The sequence below is a fragment of the Numenius arquata genome, chromosome 4 (assembly GCF_964106895.1).
Source record: "Numenius arquata chromosome 4, bNumArq3.hap1.1, whole genome shotgun sequence".
Lineage (NCBI taxonomy): Eukaryota > Metazoa > Chordata > Aves > Charadriiformes > Scolopacidae > Numenius > Numenius arquata.
In genome coordinates, this window is record NC_133579.1 from 69,730,505 (window position 1) to 69,742,512 (window position 12,008).

A 12,008-nucleotide genomic window follows, 5' to 3' on the forward strand; every position below is an offset into this window, starting at 1 on the left:
CTACATAATAATCTGCTAAGTAAATTTGTTTTTACCGTGAGCATCGCGAGCATAAAAGAGTTAAGTGGCCACGAGGACAAGTTTAGCCCAGGATGTATAGAAGAGCAGGGGACAGAAATCCAGAATCCCTGTCATGCATCATGACCTCAGGATAATTTATGCCTTGTGCTTAGCCACCCATCAGGAGGAAAAAGCACGCTAATTATTCCTACAGACAGTGCTCTAGACAAGATGAGTTATAACAAAGAGTTAAGAAGCACACATCTTATATCCGAACAACACAAAGCAACACTGCAACTTATAGATAATAGGCAATTTTTATTTAAAAAAAACTTTGCAACTGACAGAGAAAATAAACTCCATGAAATGTGCCATACATTCAGAGATGTATTTGAAGTAATTGATTTCTTATTCTCTGAGGTGATCATTGATACGGATACATCCTGACAATTAAAGAAGAAAAACCAAAGTTCTGTAACATTTTGTCTCTAAAGTATCTTGCAAGATGAAGTTCAAGAGTTCCTGGCCAAGAGTCCTACCTTGCTAAATGCCACACACAGAAGGTAACTTTAGACATGGTTTCACTGGCTTCTCTCCCAGCATTTGCAGCTCTGGTGTGAATGAGACCGGTCTGCAGAGCTTGCTGGTTTGGGAACCGACGACAGATTCAAGAATCTGCCCAGGGAAGAGTCCCGAAAGGAAAAAAACCCACAACAGTTGTTTTATCCTCGGTAATACCTGTAGCTCAAAGCCAAAGAGGTGGCCAAAAGTGTGCACTCCCAGGTGAAACTATAACATACAGAAGTATATTTCTTAAGAGCCATTTATTTCTTATATCCCCGTTTCATAGAATATTAGAAAAAGACCACCATATACAAAAATCTTATCATGACAAGGTATTAAAAAAAAAAAACTTCAGACCATTAAAACACACAAGAAAGTGTTTGTTTGCATACAGTAGAAATACAATCCTCATTAAAGCAGCATTCCGGAGAAGCCAGTTGTTAAGTAAGTTTTCAATTAAAAAAGACCAAAGCCCAGATGTTCCTGTAACACCACCGGAACACTGGAGAAAGGAAAAGAACAAAACATTCATAGTCTGCCATGCCGGGTACATCGTCTTTGTAAGGTCACTTCAGGCCTAAAAGAGTATGGTATGGAACAAAGGGCATGGAGTCAGTGCCCGGGCAGAGCATTCTCTGCCCAGCCCTCAGAAACAGCAGCTCTCCTCGGCTCTGCTTTACTTGTGCAGATCCAGCTGGATCTGCCAGGGTAGGAGGGACTTCCCGAGGACACCCTTCCTTCCACCTCCAGCAGTGCTCCCACCAAAGGGCAGGACGGCTTGGACCCAGGGCAGGACTTCTACCCACAAGTTTGGGCCTCAGCCCTCTGCCAACCACCATGTCTGCTCCGAAACCAAACAGCACGTGCAGTGGGAGCCCCGATGTCAGCCTGGGGCTCCCTGGGGAGCGAGAGGGGCGCAGGTCTGTGAAGTAGCACAGGGACAGCCCACTCTCCTCTGTCTTATGATGGACATTCCGACCAAGCATCACGCCACCACTGCTGCAGCCTGCGGATGCTTCCCCTCCAGAGGACAGTTTGCCACCAATGAAGACAGTCCAGGACTCAAGTCATGAGTTTCCCAAGTAGAACAGGGATGGGGAAGTATCTGGTTTACCCACAACCTTACAAGTTATTAAACCTCAGACTTGTTGCCATCGGTAAGAAAACACAAGCTCGTGGGCTAATCTTGGAGAAAAAAAGATTCTCAAAAATCTGTCCTGGCTGTGGTCAGGGTTGGATTCAGCTGGCAGCAGGGAAGGAACCTGATGAAGAAGAAAGCAGTGCAGGCATGGATGTTCCTGGGACTAAGCATCTTGCTATGGTTGCCTCATACCAGTCAGGGCGGTTTCATGAGGGCAGCTGGCAGAAGCCCAGGGGCTTGGTCACAGCCCCCTGTGGGTCCACACCACCTGCAGCTGCTGGACACGTGCAGTTCTCAGAAAGGGCATGGTGACCTACGCTGGCAAACAGCCATTATAGACAATATCTACATTTATAAATAAACCCTCTGCTCTTTCAGCTTTCTCAGTCCCTCTGTCTAAGTACAGGCTGCTGATTCTTCTAAGAACCTAGAAGATCTTAAGCAATAGAAAAAGGAAAACGTGGACTCCTTCCTTGCCGGGTCAATGCAAGCAGCACCCCAAAGCATAAACTGGTTTTTGTTTGGCATTAAACAACATGAACATGGATCTCAGCCTCAACAAATCAAGCTGTCAGATGCTAGTCCTACTCCACGGGATATGGCTTGTTCTCTGTCTCAAACTTTTCCACTTCTTCTTCTGAGGCAATGGAAGTGGAGTCGCTTCTACCTTTGTGGCTCAATCGCCATCTAGAAATACTTGCCTGGCAATACTGCCAACACACATCTGTTGCCCCCTTCGGTTTGTGAAAGATGTCCTACAGCCCAGCTCTGTCCTGTGCAGGGGTGCAGGAGCGGTGCTGCCCCCTGAGTGCAGGGCGGGCCGTTCTCAAACCCCATCGTTTCAAAGCACAGCTACGGAAGTTACCTGCCATCTCCTGTTAGCTCCTCCTTCTGGCTGATCGCTTGACTGGCTGTGCCTGCTCTGAACATGGCTCCAGCATTGTCCATACTCGGACTCTCTTCATCATCCTCTCGCTGTGTCCGCCTGCCGCGCTGATCCCGCGGCAGGGATGAGCACCTTGCCGTTCACTCTTTAGCACACTGATGCTTCACACCGTGTGTGTGACCGGTTCCTTTCCGGCTGCTCTCCTCCCTGCAGGGCCTCCTGCCCTCACCTTCTCTGCTCACCAGACACCCTTCTGAAAGAAAAAAAGAAAGCTCCTGCTTTTGCTCTTCAATACTTCTTCCTGCGTGGTGGAGATACCGAATCCTAGCATATGCCACAAACTTCCTGCCAATATACAGACTTCATATTATATAAATAGGTAAAAGTTTCAAACAAAATATTCTATAATTTCTGGGGTGTAACATTTTTAAATAGCATTAAAAACACAAACCATCCAGCCCTTGTGATTAAATATACAAACATTTGTGAATCGATAAGGCTCATAGGTACATATGCAAAAATAAAGTGCCCCCTCCCCCCACCAAGTTCTGTACAGCTCAGTCTGAAAACAGAGAGAGCAAGTTATTTAAAATAAAACCTCCCGAGCTGGAAGAGCAGCCAGATTTTCAGTCCTTGTTCTCCTTTCTGCTTTCAACTCGGCAACACAGGAGTATTTACAAGCGGGAGAGGAGCTGCCCGTGGCTGACTCCGCAGCGCCGCTGACCTGCAGCCTCTCCAGCCGAGTGCCTCAGAGGGCCTTGGTGCTGGCCGGGTGCGCGGTGTGGGACACGGGCTTCTGAGGGTAGGAGCTGTACAAGTAAACCTGCAACAGGATAGCGATGTCCACGAAAACTTGCAGGAGTCCACAGATGGAGAACTGGAAAGGGGCCTGATTCAAGATGAAGTAAACAGTCTTGAACGTGTCCCCGCTGGTCCACATCAGCACCATCTTGACACTAAAAGACAGAAAAGAAGGGAAGAGTGTTAATTGAGAGCTTGGCTTGTGATTAGACCTGCCATGCCGGAAGATCCCACCTACTTCAGCGAGGGTTCACACTCAGCAGTGGGTTGGGACTCCCCTCGACGAGGGCAGGCAGCGTGCCTGGCCAAGACGTGCAGCGCCGTACTTGGAAGGGAGGATCAAATTCTCTAACCCGCAAACCGCAGCGCTCTTATCTCAGCCATTACAGCTCCAAATGCCTGTGGCTACGAAGGTATCCAAGATTTTAAAATACCCAGCTAGGATATTTGACTCGGCGGTGCTCTGTATACATGACTGCCACGTGCTGACGGCACTGACCACAAACCGAAGTCACACAGTGACAGGAAACCAAGGCAATTCATTCCAGCAGAATTGCAGAAAACTGCAGAAAATGCAAAATCAAAAAAAAAAAAACCCCAGAAAGACAGATTATCCAGTAATACAGCAAGAGGGGAAACGACACGCCTGCAGCTCTCACTGCAAGGATGAACATCACTAGGGATTTCTATCAAGGACACAGATCAAGAGCAATGCTCAGACTTCCTTTTAATAGCCATCCTTGCTTTCATCTGGCTGTGCTGCTGAGCCATCCCCTTGTCCTACAGTCCAGCTCCTGCTCCCCCACATCAGGAGAAACACTGGGGAATAGAAGCAAGTTCTTCAAACAGACCAAATTTTTTTTTTCAGTGCCCTCAACAAAATGTGAACAACCAGATCCTGAAGGCCGTTTCTGAGGTTCATGCACTTTAACCGGAGAGCTTTTTAAGCAGATGGATAAGCGGTAGCAGACAAAAGCTTTGTGGTTCACAGTAGGAGCATTGCGCGTGGTTTGTCATCATTATGAGCAATTAGGTTTTGCCAGCACTGACTCCAATTCATCAAATGCAGTCAGGCCCATGCAGCAGGGTAGGACTTAATGTTCATTTCTCAAACATTCAGGCAGGGAGCTAGCACAATTTGTATTTTGGACACAAGTACACAACGCTATTTATTGCAAGCCAAATGCTCCAGCCCACTCTCTCCCCACACGGGCAGGGTGGCCAAGAGCATCAGTTGATGCTGCCCCATCGGACTATGGAAATACAAGCCTTTCTGGAACTCATGTCAGGTGCTGAGGGTGTAAAACAGGTCTACAATCCTATGGACCTTCCAAAGAGAGTCTCTGTGTGTAAGCGCAAGCAAGGACGAGGGGCTGAGTGAGCAGTCAAGTGAGCAGTCCCCACCCAAGGTCATTCTAAAAATGTAAATTAATTATCAGAGAAGGAAAACAACTGCTGAACCCACAGTGTCAATTGCGCTCGGTGCAAACAGCCTGCAACCACCTGCCTGGTGCATGTTCCCAGTCACACCGAGTCACCTTACCGGTGGTTTACAGGCTGTGGTGGGATTGTTTGGGATTTTAATTAGGCAGGGCGATAAACTCTGAGGGTAATACAACTGGCACCTTGCTTGCAGGCAGCCAACATTCCTCCTCTTCAGATTTTAAGTTTATCAGTGTTTTCTGGGCAACTGATGACAATTTAATTGTGAATCTGTCCTGGCGTGGTTGGGGACCCTCACTAAAAGCACATGTTAACGTGGCAGGTCAATCTAACGGCTCATTGTTGACAGAAAGGCAATTCAAGGATGCCACAAAACATCGTAATAGGAATTTCATGTACAAAAGATATTCCCCATGCAGAAAGCTAGCTGGGTTTTAAAAGTGACCCCATAGCGCAGTGCAGATGTGGAGGAGAAGAGACACACTGTCAGAAGATGTACAGCCTACAGAAGAGTCTACTCCCCCAACGAAAGAATAATCACTGAGGGAAACCTTACGGACGGGCGCAGTTCAGCAGCACCGTAGGAAGCAAGCACTGGAAGCACACCTCTAGCTCTGTCACATGCTGTGCTGAGTTTGCCAAAGTAATTCTGGGTTTTGCTTGGAAACCACCTGTGAACTCAACAGGCTGCAATACCGACTGGGTAACCTGGTGCATGCTCCAATAGCTTTTGCATGTTCCAGAGCCCCCATCTTTAAAAACCCAGAGAGTATACAACCTCCTCTGTCCTGTAGCTTGGACAAAACCATAGAGAACACCTGCAAATCACCAAGGTACTATAAAAATGCAAAATAAAAATATAAAAAACACTTGATGTTCCACAAAACCTTAGTACTGTGGCTACACTGAGGTTCTCGGAGTCCAGGGTTAACGCAAAGCAGTGACTGTGGCAGTCCCGGCTGCTCTCCAGAGGAGAGGCTGGGACTGGAAAAAAGAAGCATGGCCAGCACAGACCTAAATGTTTGTGGGGTAACCAAAAAAAACTTGGCAAGGAAATGGGGATAGTGTCACACAAGAAGTGAGAAGAGGAAATGAAGAGCCCCAGAGGAAAGCCGAAGAGACACCAGATGAGCAGAGATGTTAGCCAGATGAGAAAGGGGTATGAAAAAGAGGCTGGAGCAAGACAGGGAATGACAGGAACAGAAGAGGACTGGAAACTTGGGACACAAGTCCTTGGAAAGGGCTTGAATTTTGGTGGCTGAGATAGTTGGGGTTGTTCAGCCTGGAGAAGGCTCTGGGGAGACCTTATAATGGCCTTCCAGTACCTAAAGGGGGCTACAGGAGAGATGGGGAGGGACTCTCTATCAGGGAGTGCACTAATAGCACGAGTGGTAACAGTTTTAAACTGAAAGAGGGGAGATTTAGACTAGATATTAGGAAGAAATTCTTTACTGTGAGGGTGGTGAGGCAGTGGAACAGGTTGCCCAGGGAAGCCGTGGATGCCCCATCCCTGGAAGTGTTCAAGGCCAGGCTGGATGGGGCTTTGAGCAACCTGGTCTAGTGGAGGTGTCCCTGCCCATGGCAGGGGGGTTGGAACTCGATGATCTTTAAGGTCCAACCTGAACCATTCTATGATTCTATAAACCAACCTGTCCTGGGCAGATAGCTACCTCCTACCTACCCCAGAGGAGAAAAGGGCACTGTCTGTGCAGAAAGGGAGGGTTTTATTGCCCAAAAGAAATGGAGTTTTCACTTGGTTGTGGGGACGGAGAGGAAAAAGGGGAGAGCACACCTGAGCCCTTCTTCTACTGCTCTGCTGTAACCTCCATTTGCTGAATGAAGTTCCAGTCCCTTCCTGTAAGATGTGTGAAGCTCATTTTTAACAAGCTACCAATACACTAAAGGGGGCAACCCTCTAGCCTCAGCTTTCTTCCCTTGCAGGACTCTGCACGCCGTGTGATGGAGAATCTGTGGGATCACAGCAACAGGGTGAGTCTCCCAGGGAGCCGCATGAGGCAGCAGCGGCTTCAGGCTGCAAGAGAAAAATGCTTCACTGTTAACGTAGATGAGGCTTTGCTGCAAGAGGCAGCATCAACATGGCCTGGGACTGGACATCACAGCACAGGGAGGCTGCATGCAGCAAGAATTTCCCTACCTGTCTCACAAAGACCACCTTCATACTATCACCTTCCTGACATCTGCAAAGCCACGTGAGCGAAGCTGTTCTGCGCGGCATTGGCTACACAGCAAAGCAGGGTTTAGGAGTAAATAAACCAATGGCTTTCCTGAAATAGCCCAAAGCTAAGCTGAGGAGACGTGGAAGGCAGGAGAGGACAAGGGGCAACGGGCACAAGCTGGAACATAGGAGGTTCCACTCAAATACGAGAAAAAACTTAAAACTTCTTCACGGTGAGGGTGACAGAGCACTGGAAGAGGCTGCCAGGGAGGTTGTGGAGTCCCCTTGTTTGGAGATTTTCAAGACCCGCCTGGATGCAGTCCTGAGTAACATGCTCTGACATGCTCTGGGCAATCCTGCTTCAGCAGGGAAGTTGGACTAGATGATCTTTATAGTCCCTTCCAACTCTAAAAATTCAGTGAAATTCAGTGAAATTCAGTGAAATGCTCACCTTGTTGATAAGGGGGATAAGGTCTAGTAGGACAGCACAACAGCTCTTAGCACAAATGAGTGAGCGGGGTTAGGGGTGAGCAGTGCCACAGAGCAATTTGGGGAGGCGGAAATAAACCAACGGCAGCGTTTGGTTGTGCGACAACAGAGATGCCAAGCGGAGGGGCAGGAGGCAGGAACTGCGCTGAAATAGCTGGTATTGCCAGAGGCTGAAGCAGACTTGCGGTAAAAATAGCATTTCCCAGTAATGTAAATCAGTACTGCGGTATCCAATGACAACAAACCCCCTCAAAGCAAGCTCCTTCCTTACAGTTGAGCTCGTTACAAGGAGTTGCTAATGTAGTAACAGGCAGTGTCAAGTCTGTGGAAATTGCCATTGACCACAAAGAGGAAAAGCTGGTGTTTTTCACCCGCTCTCAAAATCTGAGAGAGCACTTATTTATTCTGCTGTTGGAATTAATTCTCAGAAAGACACCGTCGCTTCTGATCAGACGCTAGGCTAGGGGTGGGTTGCTAAATGCTGGTTTTTAATATGGTAATATAAAAATGCCCTACGGTGCTGCTGTTCTCTACCACTGATAGTAGATTTCATAAAGACTCTGCAGCAATCTTCATTCGCTAAATAAATAAATGGCATGCTGGAAAACAGCATTCACTTTTCTCAAGGAACAACTTGCTTCATTCAGGTTCCCTGTATATTGTATATTAATTTTGAAGTGACAGCAACTAAAGGTGAAAAACACCAATTAGCCAGTGAACCATAATTTTTACAGAATACTCCTGAAATTATTCAGATGTAGAAAGAGCTTGTAAAGTGCATTCAAAACAAAAAATAAAAAAACAAAACCAACTTTCTGTTGCTTCTCTTTGAGGAACTGTACTAGAGGCTATGTAATTTACAGAAAAATGAGATAGCTGGATATTTAGGCTCAACCCCCCCTTATCCAGGACTAATGCTACTCAAATAAAAGCTTTTCAGCATCTTCATTCCTTCTGCTCAAAACCTGGCTGCCACAGTCTCAAGTCTCTCATTTTCCATTGGAGCCTTTGCACACTCTGCTCAACATTAGTCACTTCTTGGTCATTACCCCTTTCTTTGCCCTTCATCTGAAAGAGCAAAAACTACCGAAAAAAAAGGATCTTGTAAAAAAAAATATGAGATGTCAAGCCCCCTCTTTCTCCTCCCTGGTAAACAAGTCTGCCTCAAGACTAGTTGCAGCCGTTCATCAAAATAACTTACAAAGAGTAGCACGTTAACAGAACCGCAGAACAGCAGCCTGCAGAACATGGGCTGGTACTTAGCACAAAACCTACACAAGAAGGAAAACACGGCGGTACTCGCTTTCTGTGTGCACTGTAGATTTTCTCACATCCATGTTATGACTCTGCATGTTTGTAGCTTAACACACAAACCCAAAAATAACCCTGCAAGCTGGAAGACACAAAGAGAATCAGACATTAGACAGTAACTTCCGTTCAGAAATCCTGTAGTGGTTTGACGAGACGTTTCAGCACAAATAGCAACAGGAGGTACGTGTTGCCCTGATGTAATTACATCCTGCTACAGTCACAAACTTAGTGCTAATTGTGTTCAGACAGTCAATGAACTCAGAAATCCTAAGTTATTTTCAATAACAGAAAAATGAGTATAATTTATTGACCTTTATCTACTTTGAAAGTTGCTTTTTTTTTTTCTTTCTTTCTATGCCAGGCAACTGGAACTAAAAAGAGGAGCATTAGCCCGGACTCTTTTTGTTCAAGGATCAGTGGAAGTTGACCACAACTTCCCCACGTAACAGCCAAGTGCTAGACCAAGACACAGGTGATGCCAGATTCAAAAATCTGACTTTTCAGATTGCCACAGTTTCAGATATTTCTTCATATATTAGCACTTGATGTTCATATATGTTAAAAAATGGTGACAGATCCTTAAGTGACTGAGGATATAAAAACAGAATAAAATCATTTTAAGAGCTGACAAGCTAGTATTTCCTTCAGGAATAAGGTCCACATCAAAACAGCCTGTCAATGAGTATTTTGAACACTGCATTTGGTTTTGGGAAGCGAGGAAGAGGGTACAGAAGGTATCTCTCCTGCAACCTTTTCAGCTGTTGCCTCCCACAAGCCATTTGCATGGGAATGTCTGGAAGAGAAAGCAGATTCAGTTATAACATCCTGACTTTGGAAAACTTTCAGCTCCCATTTGCAGCTCAAAAATAGTCTACTTGGAGAAGACGGCAAGCATCCGTAACACTGCACTGCAATCAGAGGCTGGCCTGCCTTCAACAAGGAAACACAGACCAGAAAACATGAAACCCGAATGCCATGGTATTTTTAACACTGCACAAAACAAACGAAAATTAGTAAATAGGCATTTGTTCCTAACAAAAAGCCATATGGCTTAACAAAAAAGGAGTTTTCTTGACGCTAACCAATTTGTTTAGCCTGCCAAAAATTATTAAAAGGAAAAAAAAATAAAAGAGAAGAAGAAAACATTGGGATCAGATACTCAAAATCTCTGAAGTTTGAAAATCTGGAAACTAAACGTGCATACCCTAAGACAGGTTCTACTGCATGAGCAAGCATAGATCTTGTTTTTAAATACTGCACAGCCAGCTGGGAATCCAAGCATGAAACTGTTCACCAGTCCTACGTGCTCTGCCTCAGCGAGAGTGCCTTACCTCACTTCTCAACAATTCCTCCGAGGTTGGAGCTGCACTGAGCATCTCCAAAGGGAGCCATTTGTCCAGCCCCACAAGGACTTAAGAGGAGCAATGCAAGAGAGATCCAGCATTTATTTTGAATCTCTGGAACCAAACTAAAGCAGTTGAGTTAAAGCCACATCCATGGGCAATGGGTAATACTGAATCACAGAATGATGTGGGGTTGGAAGGGACCTCTGGAGATCATCTAGTCCAACCCCCCTGACAAAGCAGGTCCACCCAGAGCAGGTTGCACAGGAACGTGTCCAGGCGGGTTTTGAATGTCTCCAGAGAAGGAGACTCCACCACTTCTCTGGGCAGCCTGTTCCAGGGCTCTGCCACCCTCAAAGTGAAGAATTTCCTCCTCATGTTTAGATGGAACTTTTTATGTTCAAGTTTGTGCCCGTTTCCTCTTGTCCTGTCACTGGGCACCACTGAAGAAAGACTGGCCTGCACCAGAAAAGCAAACTATCTGAAACCTCCTGTGATTTTCAAGGACTGCACATGTCACTGAGGAAAGATGAAATGGAGGATTTCACTCTGGAACACTGTCAGGCAAAAAACAAACCCACAAAGATGCAGTCTAAAGTGACTGTTTGTTGGTGGCTTCTTTTTTAATATATGCATTTTATGCAGACTCACAAATAAACAACAAAGTTTTATGGAAAAATAGGGTAAACAGGTATTTGTCCATTATTTTTCCTCATGAACATCTGTTTTCTAAACTCCCAAGGGTGGCAGGGTGTCAGGCACTTTGACCCCACTTAGCACACCCACCCAAAAGCCACGATTTGTTAGAACATGTCTGTCAAAGGAAAGTTAAGGGGAAACTACAAGACACGCAATCTGGGGCTAGGGCTGGTGGATAGTCTGGGGTGACTGGTATGGCCTCTGGCTATTTCAAGCAGCTATGCCTAAAGTTTAGTCTGGACAGGTCCAGAAACTCGTACCCCTTAACAGCTATAAATTATTCCTAGTGCCCTACAACTTGAATTTCACTGAATTTTTCACTGAATTTTTTTTAGAGTTGGAAGGGACCATATAGATCATCTAGTCCAACTCCCCTGCTGAAGCAGGATTGCTTAGAGAATGCTACTCAGGACTGCATCCAGGCGGGTCTTGAAAATCTCCAAAGAAGGGGACTCCACAACCTCCCTGGGCAGCCTCTTCCAGGGCTCTGGCACCCTCACCGTATAGAAGTTTCTTCTCATATTTGAGTGGAACCTCCTATGTTCCAGCTTGTGCCTGCTGCCCCTCGTCCTCTCACTGGCAACCACTGAAGAGAGTCAAAAATAAATCTCTTCTGTGGATCTGGAAAGACTTGAACCACAATTCACACCAGTGCCTTTCCGGCCAGGCCACACAAATGGATGCTGGCCAGACTGCAAAGCTCAGATCTGCTCAGACGTGTGGTACAAACACATATGAGACGGGCTCTACTCTGCTGCTGGTGGGTTTGGAAGCTTCGATACCTGCTGCCATGACAGGGGGCGGCTTTTCTCAAGGTGCTGGGGCACCAAATCACCACCCTTCAGCATCTCACTCATTGAAGTTGTTCTTGAGTATCTGTCCCCCTTTCCCTGTCTCTCACATCCCGCTTAAGGCTGTAGGATGGAGCTGTAGGCACAGCTGCTGGCTAACGCTGCTCCAGGTGCTCTCATGCTGCCCATCTACTCTCCGGCCGCTTGGCACCGCTAGCTGAACCACTCATCTTGCCACATCTTCATAGGGTAACCACTAGATAGCCTGAGCGTGCCTTTAGTATTCCAACTCAATAACTGTAATTATCACTTTGGTCAACATACACAAGGTAACAGTGCTAGCTCTAGTGCTTACCTTGCTGGC

General features: G+C 46.3%; 1 protein-coding gene across 2 annotated transcripts in view; it reads right to left on the reverse strand.

Annotated features, from left to right (window-relative positions):
• Positions 1–300: 300 nt before the first annotated feature.
• The window catches only part of SLC66A2 (solute carrier family 66 member 2), a 64,409-nt gene continuing 52,701 nt past the window's right edge, over positions 301–12,008 (reverse strand). For both annotated transcript variants that reach the window (XM_074146532.1, XM_074146531.1), the window contains exons 6-7: positions 3,316–3,547; positions 301–2,844 (exon numbers count right to left, since the gene is read on the reverse strand). In XM_074146532.1, coding sequence (XP_074002633.1) covers positions 3,340–3,547 — 208 coding nt within the window. In that variant the 3' untranslated portion in view covers positions 301–2,844; positions 3,316–3,339. The remainder of the gene's footprint in view (positions 2,845–3,315; positions 3,548–12,008) is intronic.